This window comes from Periplaneta americana, chromosome 1, assembly GCF_040183065.1.
Source record: "Periplaneta americana isolate PAMFEO1 chromosome 1, P.americana_PAMFEO1_priV1, whole genome shotgun sequence".
NCBI lineage: Eukaryota > Metazoa > Arthropoda > Insecta > Blattodea > Blattidae > Periplaneta > Periplaneta americana.
Window position 1 is genome coordinate 180,822,685 of NC_091117.1, and position 24,337 is coordinate 180,847,021.

The 24,337-nt window shown below is 36.4% G+C and overlaps 1 protein-coding gene across 1 annotated transcript in view; it reads right to left on the reverse strand.

Annotated features, from left to right (window-relative positions):
• The window catches only part of MESK2 (misexpression suppressor of KSR 2), a 502,743-nt gene that overhangs the window by 383,742 nt on the left and 94,664 nt on the right, over positions 1 to 24,337 (reverse strand). The window contains exon 2 of the mRNA XM_069833388.1: positions 10,047 to 10,293. Coding sequence (XP_069689489.1) covers positions 10,047 to 10,293 — 247 coding nt within the window. The remainder of the gene's footprint in view (positions 1 to 10,046; positions 10,294 to 24,337) is intronic.

Consider the following 24,337-nt stretch of genomic DNA (forward strand, 5'->3'; position numbering starts at 1 on the left):
ATCTGTGGATGCATATTTACTACCTATTGAGCTTCGTGACTGTATATATTAGACTGTGGTACAATGATGTTCAAATATATCTGACTCAACTAAGCGATAGTGATATATAATTTATTGTGGTGTAACTGTGGATTCTTTAGTTAATATTTCTATGAACAGATGGCGAAGATAATGGTCAGTGTTGCGAGACATCCGCCTTCCCCTCTCCCTTAGACAACACATCCTACTCCACTTTACTGCAAGTAGTACAATCACAGTCTAGTATATACAGTAACGAAGCTTCAGTTTTGAGGGTGCTAGAAACAATAGATTGTGCAGATACTATTTTGCATTGTCTGTAATGAGGCGATAGTAGCGATCCTAGTGGTTATCAACTATCTATGGATGCATATTTACTACCTATTGAGCTTCGTGACTGTATATATTAGACTGTGGTACAATGATGTTCAAATATATCTGACTCTACTAAGCGATAGTGATCGATAATTTGTTGTGGTGTAACTGTGGATTCTTTAGTTAATATTTATACGAATAGATGGCGAAGATAATGGTCAGTGTTGCCAATCATACCCATATATATCCGCGTTATAGAATTCAATATTTCATACCATCTACTGATTGTAAAAACAACCCTGGGTTTAGCTGGAAACCATTGATATTGTCAATTATGAGAATAATTTATAATTAATCTACATCAGCATTTTCCCTGACACTTTTTTAAGTCTCAATAACTGTGCCACCTATTGAGAACTAGCGGAACTCTTTCAAAATATCTCAATTTTTTTATATATCTTTGGTTCTGACTTCTCCCGTGGTTAGAAAGTTCGCTTACACGATCATAAAATCGTAGATTAGATATCTTTGAGAAGATCCATTAACAATGAAAATTAAACATAACGTAAGCATCAACTTAAGAATGTAAACGTTATCCTAAAATCAAGAATTCAGATCATCATTCACTTAATATACAGGGTGATTCAGTGACTATGTTACAAACTTTTGGAGATGATAGAGGAGACAATTATGAACAACTTTCATATAGGAACCTATGTCCGGAAACGTTCCTTTTGGTAGTTACAAGTCTAGATATTATGTTAGTCAGTGTAACCAGCTAGAATCGAACTCACGGCTATCCTTTTGAAGTTTGGTTGCAACCTGTTTTTGTAAACGTTGGTGATTTCTCATGAACATGGGATAAGCTAGTTGGCATCTTAAATAATATTTTGACTCATTAAACCTTGCAACTTGCTGATATGCATTTCATTTATGAGAGAACAAAAGGAAATGCAAGAAAAGTTGCAAGGTTTAATGAGTCAAAATATAATTTACGATGCCAACTAGCTTATGCTATGTTTATGAGAAATCACTAACATTTACAAGAACAGGTCGTGCGTTACACAGACCAACATATCTAGGATTGTAACTAGCAAATGGAACGTTTCCGGAGTAGATTCCTATATGAAAGTTGTACATAATTGTCTCCTCTATCATCCCTAAAAGTTTGTAACATAGTCACTAAATCACTCTGTATAAAATGCATATATGTATGTACGTATGTGTGTATGTATGTATGCAAATCGTGCTGATGAAGCCCAGAATGTTGAACAGATGTTGACTGTTATGGTGAACCAGACTCTGAATCAGTTCATTATTCTTAGGAATATTTGAAAACTTTTTCATTATGAGAGAATTTTGAATTTTTTTTAGTAAGCTGTCAGTTTGACCTTAAACTACTTCATTAACAATGTATAACTTTTGATTTTAAGTCTTGTAATACAAAACTTAATTTACATTGACTTTCTAATTAAGAGAATATTTTGAGCTTTTTTTAGTAAGCTTTCAGTTGTTTTTATTAATCATTGACATTAAACTAATTCTTTAACAATGCATAACTTTTGATTTGAAGTCTTGCAATAAAAAAAATTAATTTACATTGAAGATTTTAGTGTTGTTCCAAATCATACCTTATCCAACTACGTTGTTTTCAAAACTTGCCTTCTCGAATTTTAATATTTAAATAGAAACCTTACTGAACAAAGGAGCCTAATGAGCTTCTATTCGTGACCTATATACTATAAAATATTTGTTTTAAAGGGTGAAAAAATTCTTATTTTAATATAACGAATGGGAAACATGTTTTTCCTGATTTGTGAAAAAAAAAACATAAAAATGGATAAGACACGTTTATGTTTTTTTTTTATTTATGTTTTCTTTAATTGGTGGCACTTTATATGCCTGTTTAAATAAGTTCAGGTCTCTTATGGACCCTTGCCTTTCGCAGTCGTATGGGTAAATATGATTAATGTGACACTGACGTTTTCATCTTTCTTTTATCTTCATCAGTGATGGAGATAGGTGAGCTGAGTGTAGCAAGTGGAGGGTGATCACTGAGTTAATTCTTGCATGAGAGGGTTGATGTGAGAATGTAGCTTTTCCAGATACTTTTTCCGTAATGTTCGAACGTAGTCACTAAATAAACTGATGTTGAGGTCACTGTACAATTGGGTAATAAGACACGTTTTGGAACTGTAGGCCTCATATGAGCGTGGCTAACAGATGTCGCTTGTGCTGAGAAGTGTAGACCACTTAGTTCGTCAGACAAAATCCAGAGTACACCAGGCGCTGGGACTATGAGTGTACTGTATATTTTCATTACACTCCAAATGTAATTTAAGCATAATTCACAATTTAATATTCAAAACGGACGGAGGTGAAAAATGTGGGGACGCAGGAATGATACCAGGAGTAGTGGGATTATTTCCAGAAACCCTACCGCAAATTTCGACTTTTACTTGATCATGGTGTATATAGATACGAATATCTAGCAAGTTTGGTGGACAATGAGTCTGTGAGGCTGGTTTCTTTCTGTCACATTCATACTATAACCGTTACATTACCGCATCGCGTCATCAGTTCTTTATTAAAAACTATTGTTTGATAAAGAAGAGTCTGGCGATTTAATTATAAAGTAACGTACTCACAATGTGCCGTAGTCCCTGCCGTCTGACCTTGATAGCAGTCCTGCTGAACACACTGCATTCATCCGACCTGCGTAAAGTGTGTCACTGTACAGACTGATTGAATGTGTAAGTCGTTATTATCCGATAGAATGGATCGCTAATAAATCTCGATGAAGAACATTCTTCAGGGACATGTCTCGGCGAGTCAACGTAAACAACCTGGTCGAAAGTATTGTGACAACTGTTCATTCAACCACATTATATAATAAGACATTCATTAATAAGGAACTACTCTACCCGTTATATCAGCAAACACCCTTCGGACAGGCTTTGTATTGTATCTCGGAAGATGTTTTTCTGGAGAAAAAGTGTTCCATTCTTTTCTCAGAGAAAATGACAGCCATTAGGTCACTGGGGAAGTGAAAAAGAGAATCAGAATAATTATTTACGTTACAAGGATTGAAAGCGAGGATTTACGGATGAGTTGAGATGTTTCCGGAATTCTGAAACGAATTCGTAAAACACTTTCAATTCTTGTAACGTACAACATTTTATTTCACACTATGTCGAATTTCATTATTTTTAATAAATGAATATTAACATATACGTATTGTAACAGCCAATAGAAAAGGACACCCTTAAAATATACCCAGAATGAACTGGCCCGTAAGTATTATTGAAATTTGTGAACCAACTACGAACGAGGTTTTGCACGCAGGAACAGTTGATAGACGGAAAATCATGGAGGAAGATTTGGAAGAATATTCTGAAGTTCGAAAAGAAGTATCAGATAAATGTAAAGCGATAGGAGAATGATCCAAGGAGGTAGAAAATTTGTAGAAGCTTTACAAGGAGAACAGACATAGGTAGGCCCTATGTACGACTTCCACAATCGATAGAAGTAATATGCCATCGATTTGTGTAATGGATAACGTGAACTGCTGAGAATGGATTGGCCCGAATTGTACCAACGTTTGAAACGTGATAAAAGTAATTTGGAGGTATATGAGGAAGATTTGTCTGTTTAATTTCTATTGAGTACCTTCACTTGTTTACTTTCAAGTCACTAAGTTTGCAATAGTATAGGCTATTCATATGTCAGGGATGAGATTCTGGGGGACTTCCATCCCTCTTATGCAGTTATCTAAAATCCATCACCATTGCCATCTGGACTAACCGTAAGGAACATTCACCATGGTGGATAACCGATTCGGTGTCGCAGAAACACAGGAGGTGACCTGTTTTTTTTTAGACGGAAATGATAATGAAAGAGAAATTGTGGGCAATTTTGGTGAAATGACAAAAAAACGGGAGAACCCCGAGAGAAATCCTCAACAAGTTGGCCTTATCCATCACAAATACAATTCCGCAATCATCGACAATTTATTGACCTCGAATCCGCGGTCGTCGTAAGGCAGCGCTCTGCCAGCCGAGTTACCAAATCGGTTGAAATGAGTGTTCCTATATTCGTTATTTTAATCCATAACTACAATACGTATGTCTTATTCAAATTATAAACATAGTTTTGAAGTATAGGCTACAGATATTGTGCATTCTAACTTGATATTATAATAGAAACAATACGGAGGAGTCGTTCGTGATTACATTTACGTACGAAAATTTGGAGTCTAACATTCTATCACACTAAACGTGTAAGTTCTAACGTTCATTTCTATAGCAGCAGCAGCAGCAGTAGTAGTAGTAGTAGTAGTAGTAGTAGTAGTAGTAGTAGTAGTAGTAGTAGTAGTAGTAGTAGTAGTAGTAGTAGTAGTAGTAGTAGTAGCAATAATAATACGTTAACAATATTTTAGGTACAATATTTGAAGTATTAGGTATTATACTTACCTGTCAAATCCTGAAATGAAAATGAAATAACTGATTCAAAGAAAAACTATATTAATAGAAGCCCGACTAACTCAACAAGTGTCATGTTCACAGACCACTACAAGTTATGTAAATTCCCTTGCGGTGAGAACGACTTAGAGATAAGCACGTTGCACATCATATCGGAAAGTACCTTCCATAGTCACGCAAAAAGAAATGCAAATATAATTTTTACATTGTATGTTACATGTCTTATTTACATATAATAATAATAATAATAATAATAATAATAATAATAATAATAATAATAATAATAATAATAATAATAATTTTTTTAATAAATGGTAGGTAAACAATTATAATGAAGAAAGAGAAAACAATGAAGAAGGAAAAGAAAAAGAAATAATATCTACAATTACAAATGACTGAAAACGCTTAAACAAATCAACATTAATTCTAGAAGAAACATCAGATCTTCCTACCATATATTTGTCGTCAGGTGATCGCAGTAATCTATTCAGCATTAGTTGCAGGACCCAACTTAACTGGATAGATCGCCATAGGAAAGAGATTAGTCTATTTAAGCGTAGAGATGGTTTCTAAGGGCCATATTCATAGACATTCTTAGCGCGGGTTTCCGGTGGATGATCAGCGAACTAACGTTTTTCGTATTCATAAACCAGTGTTAGCGATGTGATATGATATGAATCCTGTACAAGTAATCACTCGATAGCCGGGGCTAGTTTAGCACGCTCGTAGTGCGGGCTAGCGAAAAGTCTATGCATAGCACCCTTAGAATTTATATAGATCCCTTCACTGCACACATAGATACTTTAGTAACAAGACTTTGTCGTAGACCAAACAGTTTACATAATATGTATAATTAAGTAAAGTTAGCATCGTTGATAGTGTCAATATTCTTTCTTTGCATTCGATGATGTGATATGTATCGCAGGGTCCTCCATATATGGTGCACTGACATCCGTCGGAGGGGCTGTGGTATCCCTTGGTTAGGCATATTTGGTGATGTAGTCCGTGGGCTGCTACTCTGTGTATAGATGGCGCACCTGGTAGTTGGCTTCCTTCCATTTTCTGTTTATCATCGTTGGAGTGCTGAGGAGTCCGTAGTTTACATCTTTTGCTTTCTCTCGCCTGTCTTTCTTTATGTTGAAAAGAGGAAGTGAAATAGTCCTACATATTAAAAACGGACGACAGGGTACATTTAAATGAATTGAAAACCTGTATTATGTTTTGTGATTAACTGCACGGTAAATTAGAAAATTAAGTTGGAAGTCCCAGCAGTCAGGCAACCTCGCCGCTAACAATCTCCTTTCGTGTCGTAATACAGATGTAAACTCTTGGTTTTTCTGAACCGACGCATGCGACGTGCGAGGTGCGCGGCCCGCCTCGCACAAATCCGGACTACGCGAGAGATAGTGAGTGGTTTTTATAACTGTGAGGTGCGCAGACCTCGCATCTCGCAGTTATAGAAACCACTCACTATCTCTCGTAAAGTCCGGATTTGTACGAGGCGGGCCTCGCACCTCGCACGTCGCACGTCGCATGCGTCGGTTCAGAAAAACCAAGGCTTTAGAGATCAACGAACTCAGCGTACGTGAACTGCCTCACGTCTCCTTCTCTAGCTACAACGTTGCAATGTGGATGCATCGTTCAGTGGCTTGAAATTAATGTTTTTTTTATTACATTTACAATTTACAACTGGATTCATTACTTTTTGCCGACGATTTAGCTCTGGTGGCATCCTCAGAAGATGAATTACAACGTTCAATTTTTAATTTTAACAAAATTGGAAATGAAATATGATATGAAAATCAACAAAGAAAAAACTAAAAGTATGGCCTTCTGCGGAAAATACCCTGTGCCTAGCAAAATATGTTTAGATTAAAAAATATTAGAAAGGATAAATCTTTTACATATCTCGGACACATATTATCTTTTTTCGATGAAGTAGACATTTCACAGAAAATTTCTAAATACACCAAAACAATGGGAATAATAAACAACATTATGAAACCTTCCCTAGTAGAAAGGCATACTCGAATTCGTCTTTACAAGACCTTGGCGAGACCTGTACTTTGCTACGGCAGTGAGGCATGGACATTGAGGAAGAAAGACGAAAGCAGAATAACGGCTAATGAAATGAAATTTATGAGATATACCGCGGGATATACGAAATGGGATCACAAACGCAATGAAGATGTAATGGAAGAATTACAACTAGAACCTGTAATTAATCACGTAAAACATTACCAGAACAAATAGGTAAATAATCTGCATCGCGTGCGTAGAGATAGAATCCCAAAATTCATGCTCCACTATCGTCCAAACAGGAAGAGATCTCTCGGTCGTCCAAAGAAGCGCTGGATTGAAAATTCAACTGTGAGATCGTAACAGGCCATTTGACCTAATACTTAAAGGGAAGAAGAAGAAGAAGAAGAAGAAGAAGAAATTAAATTTACATGAAAACCGCCCACGTTATTGAAATACGCCAGAGGGATAAAATAATGATAAAAATGAAAAAAAAATCAATAAAATTTATGAGATTTTCTATCGATATGGAAAAAAATCACGATCCAACTCGCAATAATTACCAAAAGAGCGTGTTAAACATTTGGAAAAAAAATCATTTTTTTCTGAGGAAACTATGAACTTCCCACCAATATGGTATTTCAGTTTTTTGTTACATACAACATGAGCTATTCCCTCTAAAATCTGCAGGGTTATTTCACTTCCACACTATATATGTATCTCATTTCTATTGATTGATTGTTTCCATTGTCTTATGATCATCTCTTTGTTGTGTACTACATTTGGGTATTTATGTGCTGTTCTTTGTGATGTAGTTTTACTCCTTGTTTTAGTGTTAGAAGGCCCTTTGGTCTTAACTCTGCCAGGTTAAATAAAACACTATTATTATTATTATTATTATTATTATTATTATTACTATTACTATAAAAGTAGTACTGATGGTATGCGAATATCATTGTAATTGCAACAACCTATATGGTGGCGAGCTCTACATAACCAATACTGAGACTTAAAAAGAAGTACACGTTCAGAAAAAAAAAAAACAAATTATTCTTCTCATACGTCATCTTCATCATCCAGCTAAACAACAATAACGCAAATAGCTTTCGCAACGCAGACTGCGTCTTAGTGATTCTGGTAGCCACTGTCGCCAATATGTCGCCCTACAATCTCGCTAACTTTTCAGCAAAAAGTAGCTAAATCTCTCCAAAGTTTGTTTAAAAAATTCCCAGAAATGTTGCTAAAAATTAATAATAAATATCACTAAATAAAAATAAGAATACACTGCACTTGATTCAATCATTGATACTACATTTTCTGGCAAATTGTAACACTTTCAAAATATATATTAAATACAGGGCTACTACAAAGGCTTTACCCGAGTACATAGCCTTGTATTATGAAAAGTATGAGACATACATTATTGAAAGTTATACCAATAAAAAGAGAAACTCATCAAGTTTTTGGTCCATCAACTGCTACAGTGCTCGATGTGACCTCCTCGCGTCACGCGACAAACATCCACTCGGTAGTCTAACTCCTGCCACACCAGCTGGAGCATATCACGATCAACTCTAGCCACTGCCGCACGGATCCGGTTATTAAGTTCTTCAAGATTAACTGGCAAAGGAGGTACATACACTTGATCTTTGACAAACCCCCATAGAAAAAAATCACAAGGAGTCAGATCTGGCGACCGAGGAGGCCAACGGAGAACACACCGATCGTTGTTAGAAGCCCGTCTACACCAACGTTGTGGTAGATGCTCATTAAGATACTCACGCACTTCCAGATGGAAATGTGGTGCAGCCCCATCTTGTTGAAATAAAAACCCTGGTTTATCTTCATGTAACTGAGGCATCAACCACATCAACGGGCTTATGTATATTAAAATTAGCAAAAACTACAGTCTTATTTGCTTCACACGAACTGTCGGCACAAAATTCCAAAATTCAATTGCCTCGGGTCGGTTCGGAGTGGAAAATCTCCGCGCTGCGGGGAAGAACCAAGATTACATTAGCTGCAGCTCGCGACTTGTCACGTGACAATCAAAGTTGCCACCGTTTATGGGTGTTGAAGCAGTAGCATTGAGAGACAGACCTAACCCATGAAAATCATTGAATCAGCATCTTTCAACCCTGATCACTGATTAGAAATATAATGAGATCAGGGCTTTCACGTATGAATCATTAAACTTACTCAACATGCACCTATGCCTCTTCTAAAACCAAGATGAGCGTTACTTCAGTTGAATGTTTCAACTTAAGGGGACTGGGTACCGATGCCTGTACGATTAAAACGTTTACTTCAATATTTATAGCCTTTTAGTGCTCAGACTGGAATAAAATTTTCCATGCTTACACAATCAATCATTCTGAATTCAGTGGTATAAAGACAACTAATTAGTTTTGTATCCAAGCGAAAATAAAAGCCCTAACTGATAATCTGTTTTCCCACTTTGCTAAGTGTACCTCATTCTTCTAGTGCACATTACTTGCTACAATCTTCACTCATATACATTGATTTTTTTAAAGTTATCTAATAATGTATATTGTAAATTCTAAAGCAAAATTTAGTTAAATATTTCACCTCTAGCAAAAAGGAAAAAATATCGACCTTTGTTTAACATTCTTTGCAAATTTTTCAACGCATATATATTTTTTCCCCGTGTTATGTGTCTGTTATTCCTAAACCGGTAGGTCTACCATGTAGAACACAGACTGCAGAAAACACTGTAAAAATTTCATGTAAATTTATTCAGTAGTTTCAGAGAAAAATGCACTTAAGTATGAAAAATGTCAACTTTTGGAAAACTGCATTAAAAAAAAAGGATGTATGAATTACATGCACCGCAAAATTTAAAGAGACTGTTTAAAGGGCTTATCTGCAGAAACCGCCCCACAATATTTATATTGTTTAAAGAGCAAGTTTTGTACTTTTTTAACATAAAATAAAAAATCGGATTTTTGACTCCTAATCACTACCTGGTTCCCTTAAAAGAAAGGAAAAAGTGAAAAAATATAAGTATCCGCAGAAAAGTCGCTAATCGTATTTTACAAAATTTGTCGCCGAGACTGATTCAAAATTCCCTAGATTTAGCGACTTATCGCTAAATATGGCAACACTGCTGGTAGCACGGCTGGAATCTTAGTCCTTGTTCTGCAGTAAACTCTGTTATTATTTGCCATGGAGTAAATGCCGATGTAGTCCTACCTTTGACCTTCTACAACGGTCGGAGAGTTGGCCGTTATTGTGCCGTTCTGCTGGAGGGCGACGCTCCTGAACACAACAGACTGCTGACCGCAGGCTGCGGAATTGGACGACGCCGCGATGCCGGCGCTGCGGTTACCGACGCTGTCATCGGCGGTCCCCCATGTCCGGGCAGCGACGTCAGTGTGCACGGACGCCGTATCCCGCGCGAGCGTCGTCACGTCCAAACGCGTCACGGTGGCAGACATTCCTGTCAACAGAAAGATCAGATCGGTTCAGACACATGCAGGCCTATCATTATTAACAGTTCTACATGTGAGTAAAGAACTGCAAAGAAGATAAACATGTTCCAGCAGAAAAGTTCGATCAACGTTTAAAGTAGACAAGAATGTTTACCTGGATCACGGAATGCACGGAGTGGTAAAACAATCAAGAAAAAGAAACCGTGATAAAAGAGGCAAATGTGAGGAGGGATACTGGAATTAGTATGGTACCGTACTAGAGACGGGAACGATATATCGGTTTTTACGAAATACCGATATTTTCGTTTCGATATACCGATATATCGATATCGAAATTTTGATTCAATATATCGTTTTTTTTCATAAATTTATGGATTTTTTTGTGGAATTATTATCATTATCAACAACAAAATCCACACTAGACAACTCCGATAATTCCCGAGAGATGGCGCTACTAAATCTGGACAGTTACATAATTGTGCAATCTCACTCAATACCTTGTTCTAATTGACTGGACTAGAATTCGAATTCAAACTGTTTAATATGCAACACCAAATTCAAAACGCAGCGTGTGCTAACGTGAGATAGACGGGAGGTTTATCTACTACTATTTTAATATTGTTATTAATGTTCTCCAAGGCAGGCGAGCAACTCCCACCCTGAAAGGGAACCGTCTGACCTCAAAACGGGTATCAAAACTTTTATTTCTATAGTCTGAAATGGAAAGAGAAACAAGGATTTAATACCGATGTGGCATTTCTATGATTTCTATGCACAACCTAGTGCTAACTTGTTTTCTTATTATATATTTTAGTGCATAAAAATTCTATCCCTATAATCATCACCATTGTTGTTTGGAATGTTGGAATGTAACAATAACTTGCAATGGGAACTTACTATAGAAGGATTGTATCAAATCAACTGTGAAGTTTGTTAAAACTTGTAATATTCTAAGTACGGTTTACTCAAATTTAAAAATAATTACAAGTTCTGTTTACTTACATTTAAAAATGATTATGTTGTTAGGTAGAAAAGAGCATGATATGTGCCCTGAATTGAATCCTATATAACATTAGAATAATTGAATCGTGTTCCAATATCAAATACTCAAACATGTAGAGTTCACTTAACTCTTTCCCACTATCATTGAAGCTCTCTTGCCTCCACCATAATTTTTATTTAGGTTAGGATCTACATCATATGGTATTGAAAATGTAGCCTATTGTTTATTGTTACAATTTTACATTTATGCTTTTGACCGTTATGATGTTAACTTCAATGGTAAAAATGAATATTAAAATTTAAGTAATTTTATTGTAATAGAGTAAATGCACGCCTGAAAATGCAATTTGCTTACGGAATAGCGATATATCGATATATTTTCCGCGATATATATCGTTTATCGAAATTAGGTTTGCAATATATTGCAATATCAATATATCGGTATTTAATTTATTTCCTCCATCACTATACCGTACTGTACAAGTATTCTGCGTTCCCGGTGTTATGAACACTAAAACTCTTGAAGGAACGAGGAGAAAAGTAAAAGTCAAAATCAGTACAAGGAAATTCATGGTTCTGATCGCAGCAAAACAATAACGAATATTTGACACCTAATTCGTATGCGAAGTAGTGATGGGTCGTTCGCGAACGAACTGACTCTTTTGAACGACTCCCTTCCTTCGAGCTAGTAACGAGCTAGCTCGCTCGTTGAGAGCTGGTCGTTCGCGAGGCTCCTTCACCTCGCGACTCTCAACCAGCTCACAGCTCGTTTCACGACTCCCGCTCTCGAATAACCAATGGCTTTCACTGCATGATCACGTGACATCTGTAGTTACTTTGAGCGTATTCCGAATCTCACCGCACCGGTGAGCAATCCGATGGCATCACGGTGTTCCGAATTCCACCGATGACGTCATTGATGCTCCACCGGTGTCGCACCGGTGCCATCAACTTGCAGAGGTGGCGGCAGTCTCCATCAGCCGCCATCAGTGAATCTGATTGGTTCTTGTATAGGGCGGGAATTAGCAGACGAATAACATCGTGCACTGTTGTGTCATGGCGGTGTGTTCTGCTTTAGTTCTGCCTTATTGTTTGTAATGGGCACAACGTAAAAACAATATGTTAATGGCTTATGAGCGAACATGTCAACGGACCCGTTATTACTACCGGTTCAAGAAATAAGTTGTTTATGCTATCTTTTCTTTGAACGAGATGGGAGTACGAAAATTTCGCAAAATTTTGCTAGCGTAGCACAGACAACAACTTGTACAGTCGCCATGACAGCCATCGATCCTTCCAGCAGTTTTGTTCCTTATTTCGCTGCAACGTGACGTCATTGAGATTCGGAATACGCTGTTTGAGAAAGACAGAGAAGATGAGACTGCGCCATATGCCGGTAGCGGACGGATGTGGAACTAATATATTACGCGGCTTTCTATCAGATGTCAGCTGATGACCATGAGCTGATTGTGTAGAAAAATATACGTATAAAATTATAACGCTTATGTTGCAGGCTTTGTTTTTTCATCTATTTTGTTTAACATAATACGAGTGTCCCTGTTATCCTTCTGATTCCTAATGTCATAGATTAGACTATTATTGACAGTTTCGATACGTTACGCAACCAGCTCTTGAACGATGTCGTTCGCGAACGAACGAGCTAGTAGCCAGCTCGCGAATGAAAGAGCTGGCAACCAGCTCGCGAATGAAGGAGCTGTCAACCACCTCGTGAACGAACTGACTCTTTTGAACGACTCTCTCTTGGGAGCGCAAGCTGACGAGCTAGCTCGCGCTTAAGAGCCGGTTGGACGTATACCTAATCTAAAACTAATACCTCTACTCTATTTTTTATACATTATACATGTTCGTAGAATTTACAGCCAAAATTAGTCCTAAAGGTAGCGGGAGATTGAGGTTATCTCCTTTACAGCCAATTGGAATTAATCCCGAAAAGACAAAGTATATGAATATGTCTCGTGACCAAAATATTGTACGAAATGGAAATATAAAAATTGGAAATTTATCCTTTGAAGAGGTGTAAAAATTCAAATATCTTGGAGCAACAGTAACAAATATAAATGACATTAGAGAGGAAATTAAACGCAGAATAAATATGGACAATGCATATTATTATTCGGTTAAGAAGCTTTTGTCATCTAGTCTGCTGTCAAAAAATCTGAAATAATTTATAAAACAGTTACAAGTGGACATTACGACGAAGTGAAGAGAAGGGAATAGAAGCATTTGAAATGTGGATATGGAGAAGAATGGAGCGTGTGAAGCGGACAGACAGAATAAGAAATGAAGCTGTGTTGGAAAGAGTGGGTGAAGAAAGAATGATGCTGAAACTGATCAGGAAGAGCAAAAGGAATTCTTTGGGTCACTGGCTGAGAAGAAACTGCCTACTGAAGGATGCACTGGAAGGAATGGTAAACGGGAAAAGAGTTCGGGGTAGAAGAAGATATCAGATGATATACGACGTTAAGATATGTGGATCATATCAGGAAACAAAGAGGAAGGCAGAAAATAGGAGAGACTGGAGAAAGCTGGGTTTGCAGTGAAAGACCTGTTCTTGGGCAAAACACTAAATGAATGAATGAAGGTAATAGCTGTACCAGATCTCTTGTGTGGAAGTGAAAGTTACTTTTTTTAAATGCTCGTGGTGAAAAGTTCCACTTTGGTCAGTACAGAGAGTAATTTCAGGTATGTTTACATTTCCTTATCCTTTCTTCATAGACTATTCTATAATCAATTTCATAAATATTATATATCTTATGTCATTTTCATAACTTATGTAAGCAGAATTTGATAGTACGGTATGCAGCTAGATGATATTTATTGCCTGATATATCTAGAACATAGCATTCTTTGCATTAGATGTTATAGTTGTGGATTTAAGAAATTGAAAAAATCAGATCTCGAAAACTAGGCCCTTCTCGGATTTAGAAATTTATAGCGAGATTTCTCATTTCAAATGGAACGTATAGGAGAAAAAATCGTTGTGAAAATCAATTGAGACAGGGAAATCAAAAACTCCCTAACTCCAATAAACCAAATTTTACAGGAGAGAGCGAAAACTTATTATTTCTCTTACTAACTTTAAATATTATACATTTATCTATTAATATTGTGTAAAGTTACATTCTTTTTGCGAGATCGTGCGTATTTGCTTGGTTTCCGCACAAAACCAATCCGCGGAAAGTCTAAAATTCCACATTCAGTATTCCCAACCTAACACACATAACAATTTCCCTCTTCTTACCGCTTAAGTGACATATTGATTTTACTGCTTTATGCTTTTAACATATTTTTAGAGACATTCAATATAGTCTAGTAATAATTATAAATTGGAAACTTACCACTACAATTTCACCTAAATTACACTGTTAATTATTGTTTTTAAATATTTGCAAAAATTAAGTAAACTCTACAACTCCACTAAAGTTACTGCATTCGTGATGCAAGTAACATTAAGGAAACCGCGAAAAAATCAACAAGATTCCAGACTCATCATAGACTGGGGGGGGGGGAAAAGACAGACGTATATCACGGCCTGCTGGAGTATAATAAACACAGAAAACATTTTAAAGCAACAATGTTGAAGATAGATATTTTTGTTTTGCAAATTTGCCGTCATTGAACAGAAACCAAGATGGAGATTTCATTGCAACTAATTATAAATTCCTCGTTCAGGTATGTAATAAACGATCTTCGCACAAAATAATGCACGTTTCGCTTTTTCAAACTTTTCCTCGAACATGAAAACTTCAACATACCGCTCTTGTAACGCATATTACTATTATCAATTAAATATTTCAAAACCTAAATTTTTATATTATCTTACGCTACAATTTGAAATAAACACTGCTGGAGTTAGTGGTTTTCTGACTTCCACAGTGTATGGATTAAGAAAAGTGAATAAATATAAGCCATGTGAAGAAAAAAATATAAGTATATCATAATTCCCTTATGAAACATTGGAATATACGAGAAAATGGAAGTTTATTATTAAGATTAACATTGCTACATTCTTTTTAATTTCAAATATATAAGACAGAAAATCACAAATTACCATAAAGCACATCAAAATACACAAATAAAACCACAAACAATATTAAAATGTTAACACAGTCTCATTCATGTTACAGATTCTGTGTTTTTCTCAATTATCACTTGGTGAGCCTTCCTTGTGAGTGAGCAATACGGGGGCAGATCTTGAAGCTAGAGAGCGAAGAAAAAAACTTTGGCTAGGCGTAACATTTCCCGGAAAATTGCGAGGGAAAATTTCCTTCTCACACTATTAGAGAAAAGTAATGGTATAGTCATGGTAATAGTTGTTTTGATATATCCAGTTGTGGTAGTGCTAGTAGTGGTGATAGTTGCAGTATTAGTTTTAGTGGTGAGGTGGAAATGATGAGACGGTAGGCTAATAGTATTAGTAGTAGTAATGATAGCGATAGTATGATAATGGTAGTAATTTTAGTGAGATGAGGTGAGGTGGAAATGGTGAGACGATAGGCTAATACACTATCTACCAAAAAGTAATTGGGCACTGTTTTGCCCCTTTAGAACCTCGTGGTACCACCTCTTGCTATAACAGCAGCCACCCTGTCAGGCATGCTCTCCACTAGTTTGTGTAGGACATCCACTGGAATGAGTCGCCATTCCTCTTGCAACATGGCACTCAGTTGACAATGGAAGTTGGCCGCATCTCCCGAGACCTCAATCGCCGGTCCAATTCGTCCCAAATGTGCTCAGTGGGATTGAGATCAGGACTCTGAGCAGGCCAGTCCAACCGGTGAACATTATTGTCTGCATACCACTGCATAATAGCCGCCGAAACATGGGATCAACTTCCATTGTCCAACTGAGTGCCATGTTGCAAGAGGAATGGCGACGCATTCCAGTGGATATGCTACACAAACTAGTGGAGAGCATGCCTGACAGGGTGGCTGCTGTTATAGCAACAAGAGGTGGTACCACGAGGTTCTAAAGGGGCAAAAACAGTGCCCAATTACTTTTTGGTAGATAGTGTAGTATTAGAAGTGGTAGTGATAGCGATAATAGCCTATAATAATGGTAGTAGTTTTAGTAGTAGTAGTAGTAATGGTAGTGGTGGTGGTGGGAATAATGACGGTAATTTTGGTAGTGATATTGCCTATGGTATCGGTTATACGGTTGCGCCAATATGAATGATAGTGGCACTATTAAGATTACTGCTCTGTATGAAGATACTTATTACAATCTTGTTTAGGTGGAACCTAATGTTGAACACCTGATATAATCTCTAAATCGTAACTGCAATATTTTCTCTTTGCATATCGAAGTAGGCCTGTGTTCCGACGTCGGTTTTGATGCAACCCCTTGATAATGCAACGCAGACGAGAGTGGGGTTTGCATAGTGATAATTACAACAGGCGTTAAATTACCATAACAAAACATGGGATCTCTGGGTTTCTCCAGGTTCAGACACTTTATCTTCTACCTCCATTAGTCTACTTGGGCTAAACATTCAAATTAGCTTGTCTCTGCGCATCACACCATGCTAGAGAAAAGCACAATTACAGAGGCTTGGGCATAGGTAGGAATAACAAATTTCACATTGAAGGCTCACTTCATTAAAATTATAAACCACTATCTGTGAACCTGAATGTTTGTAATGAGGCACAGGAATGAAACATTAATTCTATGTTATGTCTGCATGTAGAATAGATTTGAAGGTTTTTTTTAAGAACCATAAGTCCAAAATGATAAATGCAAATACGACGAAAAACATGCTCATAGGAAAAAAAATACAGAGGATGAACTTGCAAATTCTAAATGAGGCAGTAGAGCAAGTTGAAAGCTTCAGATACTTGGGGTGTACTACAAGTATTAACATGAACTGCTGCCAGGAAGTTAAAAGGAGGATAGCAATGGCAAAGAAAGTTTTTACAGTATTAGAAAAAGGAGCATCTTCTGCGAACCTCTGGGAAAAGAACTAGTCTCTAGTGAAGTGCTTTGTATGGAGTGTGGTATTGTATGGGGCAGAAACATGGACATTACGACGATGTAAAAGAAGCGACTAGATGCATTTGAAATGTAGATATAGAGAAGAATGGAACATGTGGAATGGACAGAGAGAATAAGAAATGAAGTGTTGGAAAGAGTGGGTGAAGAAATAATGATGCTGAAACTGATCAGGAAGAGGAAAAAGAATTGGTTGGGTCACTGGCTGAGAATAAACTGCCTACTGAAGGATGCACTGGAAGGAATGGTGAACGGGAGAAGAGTTCGGAGTAGAAGAAGATATCAGATGATAGACAACATTAAGATATCGATCGTCTAGTTCAAAAGTGCGACAACTCAAAAAAACAAGTTTTGAGATATCTTCAGTTGAAAGTTTCAAATAAATCACTTAGAAAGGAACAGAGTTCTGGTTCATAACCACGACAATTATAAATGAGTCAGTAATCAGGACGAGTTTATCACAATCTTCCAGTTCATTATTAATACTTACATTTCGAAATGCACTAATAATGAATTAGTAAAGTCCATAGTTATAATTATTTCTAAAGCAGTTTATTTAGTTTTTTTTCTTTTTGGCTGTAAATATGACTTATCTCAATACTGAATCGGAAAGAGCTCCGAAAGGGGTTTTCAGTAGTATAAATAACTAAAAATTGGCAATTTTTGAGTTGTCGCACTTTTGAACTGGACGATCGATATATATGGATCATATGAGGACACAAAGAGGAAGGTAGAAAATAGGAAAAACTGGAGAAATCTGGGTTTGGAGTGAAAGACCTGTCCTTGGGCAGAACACTAAATGAATGAATGAAGTCCAAAAAATGAAAATTTGAGATATCTAGCATGTGGTGAGCGTATTGTAACGCCCATCTACTGAATTAGTTGTTAGTGAGAAAAAAATACCATAGTCCTATGTTAAAGGAGTAGAAATTTTCAGTGATTTTCATAAAACAACCTTAGCCCAAAGACTTTTTTGTGAAAACAGTCATTGTCCAGGACGATAGTTGCATTTACAATTATCCCATTCATATAATCTTGAAATATTTATCTATACAATTTTAAATTATAGTAGACTGGCAGTACTGCTTCTTATGTAAATGACAAAAGCCATCTCAGATAAAAATACTTTAGCACATGAATTGTTGTATTAGTTAAGGAGTAATCTTTAGGTGCAGTAGTAACCCTATTGAAGAAACGTAAGTAACGAAAGGAGAAGAAACAGGATATAATAAAGAAAAGAAGAGTAAAGGAAAGGCACACTTGAGCCACAACAGAGTATTTTTTCTTAAAACAACCATTGTCCACAGTTACTCATGTATTTATAAGAGGTAATTTAAGTTATAAATGTACTTCAGTTTTCCCAAATTTCTACAATACTTTAAGAAATGGCATGATGAATTTCATACTTGAAGTGTCAACAACAACCATGCCAGATAGTTTTTCGTTTTTCCTGAAAATGTATGTCTTTGGACTATGGTTGTTTTTCCAAAAAAAAAAAAAAAAAACTTAATTTAAAAATATACATACCAGTATTAAGGATTGAAACCCACCATACCATTCAAACATCACAGTCACCACTTCAACATCATCGAATTACAATCACCACAATCACTACAGCTACCACCATCACCACATCACAGAACTTGCAATGTTAGCACAACACTAACACCACAATATTATCATGAAGCTATCACAACCGCACCACTTCTATCAATCATAAATCATTCCATGCAGCCCAACCCAATTTTGTGAATAAATTTATTATACTGTGTCTTCAACCGACATAATTTGTATTTCTTGCCTAATTCACTACTTTATTATTATATATTCTCTACATGTTTCACATATCTACTAGAAGTTCACCTCAGAAGATTCAGTTGGGCAACACGTGGAAAGACCTCGCTCACAGAGTTACGTGCTTGATGGGTTGTAGTACAGTGCCATAGTAATGGCCTTACACACATGAAAATGGAACCCTGATAACAGAGCAGGCACGCAAGTAAGCTCATTATCCCTATATAGAAAAAAAAAACTATTACTCAAGAAGTCAAGGTCCAAAGAAATATCACGAAATTTTCTGGAAACAGAAGGTCATTAAGGGCCGTATTCATAAACGAGACTTTGGATGAAGACTTCCCAAAGTCGACTTTCGTAGTAAAGTTTAACTTTGTTAAAAGTCCTATTCATAGACAATACTTCTGAGACTTTGACTTTGGCTTTGGTAAGTGGAGATTTGACGATCTTGTTCTAGTGTTGGCAATAACAATCACTGCCTTCTAAACGAATTAAATTAATAAATAGTTGAAATAGAGTAGGCATTGCAACAATCAAAGCCATCTTTTGAGTCACAAATCAATGAAACAATTGAACATCGGTACATGTTAAGCAGTTGTTAACCGTTCTTGAAGCTTTACATAAGAATAATATTATTCGAGGGCTTATTGTGAAACTAACGTAAGTACAAAAATTGACATTTTTAGGTCTTTACACCAATCGATAATAATTTGTTCTTTTACCTGGCCACAAAGAATCGTAACTCAGTTCCGAACAGTCTTGTATATAACACAATTCATAACTACAAAACATGATGATATAGTTTATCTGAAATAGTATTGCCTGTTAAGAATTTTGTTGTGAATAAAACATCTATTGCAGTTACGTTAGTTTTACATTAAGCCCTGGAATTATTTCATTGTAAAATAATTTTGTTGTGAAGATGGAAGATGAGATTCCACCACTGACAGGCTATGAAAGAGACATATTATCCTGCTGACAGTTGGCAGAGTTATTCCCTGCATGTCTGCAGAAACTACTTAAAATTATCTGAAATCAATATGCAGAAATATTATGACGACCGCAAGGATTATAAATTAACTGCATTTCCAACTGTATAACCTGTCCTCTATGGCATTAAATAGTAAGAATCAATATTAAGCTATTAATCCTTAACTATAGCGTAAAATCGCGATGAAATAAGTTGTATTATTTATTGGTGGAACAGATAATTCTCTTTGATTATTCATCAATGAAAGTTGAAACATGACGAGGATATTTAATAGCGTCTGTTTATCAAATCTGTACCTTGATTTGAATTTATAGTCTATAATAATACGCTAAGGAACATGAGAAGCTTTAATAATCTCCTGGATATCTTCAATATTCTCGGCAAATTCAACAATTTCCCAAATATCAACCATTTTCCTTATGTCCACGAACTAAAGTCAAAGTCAAAGTCTAGATTTTCGGCGACTTCGAAGTAAAGTCACGATTGAAGTTTACTTCCCTCAAAGTGTCGACTATGAATAAGAATATGGTGACTTTGGTCCAAAGTCTCGTCTATGAATACGACCCTAAATGTTAAAGAATTTGAAAATATAATTATGTTCATCTTAGTCCTATATTCGGACGTTTTGCGATCTGATACTAAATGGACATGTGGTGGTAATCCAGAGATGGATAGACTAGGCCTACATGACAGCGTGATTCTATATAAAGCAATAGAGATAACATTTCTTAAACACCGTAAGTCAAGATTGTAAACTTGTGGGAAACTTGATATGTCTTGGTGATTTCTTACCTCTGGCACGCATATCGCCTGAGACACTATGCGCAATACGAGAAACTTGAATTAATGCAATATTTATCACCAAACTTAAAATTTTATTATGTCACTTGGCGGGATAGAACCACTACGTTACACCCACTGGTCGCAACGGCGGATAATAGAAGACTGACCACATGATCCTCCCTTCCGTATTTTTGTGATCATAGAGCAAAGCACTGTGTTCAGTGGCGGCGATAACACTCCTCAGCAAAATGTCAGGAAATTAAATAGCTACAGAAGTTTGAATTAAGCTGTAGAAAACACATAACGAGACATATTAGGAAGGAAATCAGAGAAATGAGTTCTAAAAACACTGGCAATATAAACAGTGAAATGGCTCGATAGAAGAACAACAAAATTAAGTTATTAAAATTCTATAATATTAAGAATACGTCTTGCACATTCTTTAACTGTCATTACGCAATAATTTCATATCAGAGACTTATATTAAGAGAATTCACCTACATATATATATATATATATATATATATATATATATATATATATATATATATATATATATATATATATCAGAGTTTCATTTTTAAATAGTGCCATTACTTCAGTAAAATTTATGTAACTTTCTCTCGAAATCTTGATCCGTATACTGCGATATAGCGCATTCGAAGTTAAAACATGTTTTTAATCACAACAGAAACAATCATTTCAGAATTCCAGTATAGTTTTAGAAAAAAAAAACGATTATACATTGACTGCCTTTACATCATTATCTTCATAATCATAATTATAATTTCTTCTTCTTCTTCTTCCTCCTCCTCCTCCTCCTCCTCCTCCTCCCATGTATTAGGCCTAGTAGCACGTTAAGATCTCATGTCATCTTTTTATTGGTCTTCGTAAAGATTTCCTCTCTTTAGGAGGGTAAATAAAAATATGAAGAGGGATGCGAGTTCGATTCATACGTTGAAGGTGTTTTTGCAAATTATTCCTGTATGTATATATGTAGTCCATAATAGAAGACATTTTGAGTTGTTGAAGAATATTCACATAATTCTATGTTACTAATACGAATAAAATTGCTGTTTTAACAGAGGTAATGCAGGGAAAGGATATACAGGGTGAGCCACGAGGAAAGGTAAAAAATTGAGGATACGATATCTTAGGCCATTTTGAGTGAAAAAGTTCATATGAACATATGTCCGTTTTCGAACGATGGCGGAGCTAGATGCATTTTTTTTTTTTGCTAAAACATTTCGCCCCAATGTGAATCAGACGTTACCATATGCTGCTGACGTGAGATGTGAGACAAGGTCACGGATATAAATGAATGACGTAACATTGGAATCTGCATTGTGAGCGACGTGGATAAGTTCATTCACCTCACAAACCGGGTGATGGGGCATTACAAATGTCCAGTCGCCTGCCCTTATCTAATGTAATGACACAGATCCCGCGCATAACACAAATACACTATCGCTTGTCAGTTCACAGCAGTTCAGTCAGCTAATTACATTACAGTAGTTATACAGGTACAGTTATCGGAAGTGTTATGTTGTGTTTTTCAAGATGCCTTATAAATTTTCGACTGTAGAATATGCCCATATTGTGTATGTTTATGGTTTGTGCGATCGACGTTCCTTGCGTGCCGTCGCTGAATATGAACGACGCTTTCCGAACATAAGAGTAACATATCGAAGAGTATTTACTGTCTATGGGGTTGGATGAAAGACTTGGTATACTAAAGGAAGGTGAAAACGAGAGAGGCGCTAATGGACCGATTTTGGATGCTGCACGCCGCATGAAGAACAGCCACGTGCAACTCTCCCGCGCGACGACCGCGATTCACGCCCGAACGCAACAGTGCATTGAAGCAGAAGGAGGTACCTTTAAAAATATGCGAAAACATCGATCCCGACATCTAGAATATTAGTTATGTATGCATACGTGAATATAAACTTTAAATTTGTCCGAGTTAGTACAATGGAATCCCAGAAGTTTTTGTGAAATCAAAGAGCCATATCTCCGTAACCTTTTGAAAACGGATCCATGTTCATATGAACGTTTTGACTCAGAATGACTTCAGAATTAACATCCAAAATGTTTTACCTTTCCTCGTGAATCACCCTGTATAGCCTACATACTGTAGTCTTGAAGACTTTATGAATGTCTTCTATTGAATGGAACTGACACCTAATACCCATCTAATACGAGGCAATATAAAGTTGTTGTTTCCCTGTTGGATGAGGGCTATGAAGTCCTGTATCTTGCAGCAATGCTCCCATTACATCGGAATTCATGCTAACCTTTTATTTTACTCATATAGTAATATGACTGTGTTGTTAGTTCTTGACCGGAAAATACTACGTCTTCTTTGATTAAATTCAATATCTTCGGCTCATTAGCTCACCAGAGATACTGCTAAATAACATTAAGTTGCTTTAGTTTAAATCTTTATGGTGTCCAGATGCTCATAAAATTAATTGAATGATTTAGGGGCTCGGGCGTAAAACATAGTAACTGACATTTTAGTAAAAAACGAGATATGTAGCGTATAATATGGTATCTTACATTAAGCGTCTATTGCAGTAGTTATTTGTCCAACATCTCAACAGATGGCAGAAGTATAAAGATTTTACTTTCCTGGTAACTATACAAACTGTTGCAAGTATAAATGTTTACCTATCTAATAGCTTCAAAACACTAAAACGTCACTTACCATGTTTTACTCCCGAACTCCTCAAATATGTGTTTATTTCATTTATGAATAATTTGTTGCTTCCAAACTTTACACACCTAAGGACAATAAAATTGTAGAAAATATGCTAGTATCACAAGTAAAGTTTACACGTTTGCAAAAACACATCTTCATTGTGAAACAAAAGACTTGTAAAATATGTAGAATTTCATTTGTGAAGATTTTACTTTCTTGGTAAATTTAAACTTTGTAAACTGAGATTGTGAAACAGGAGTTTACAATCTGTAAGCCAAATTTAAATTGAACAAGAATTATAAACAATGTGAAACAGGCCGCTGAAAGTAAAAAATGGGAATATTAAGAAATTACTAGGGTGTGCATTGCCACGAAGTATAGCTAAATCTTCCGAGGTTAGAGAACATATAGAGGAACTGGAACATATTTTATTCAAATATTTGGATTCCCTTTAACATTGTCATAGCCACCGGCGTGGCTCAGTCGGTTAAGGCGCTTGCCTGCCGGTCTGAAGTTGCGTTCGGGCGCGGGTTCGATCCCAGCTTGGGCTGATTACCTGGTTGGGTTTTTTTCCGAGGTTTTCCTCAACCGTAAGGTGAATGCCAGGTAATCTACGGCGAATCCTCGGCCCCATCTCGCCAAATACCATCTCGCTATCACCAATATCATCGACGCTAAATAACTCGTAGTTGATACAGCGTCGTTAAATAACGAACTAAAAAAACACTGTCATTGAATCATTATCGTCAGACGATCGTTTTAATTGTTT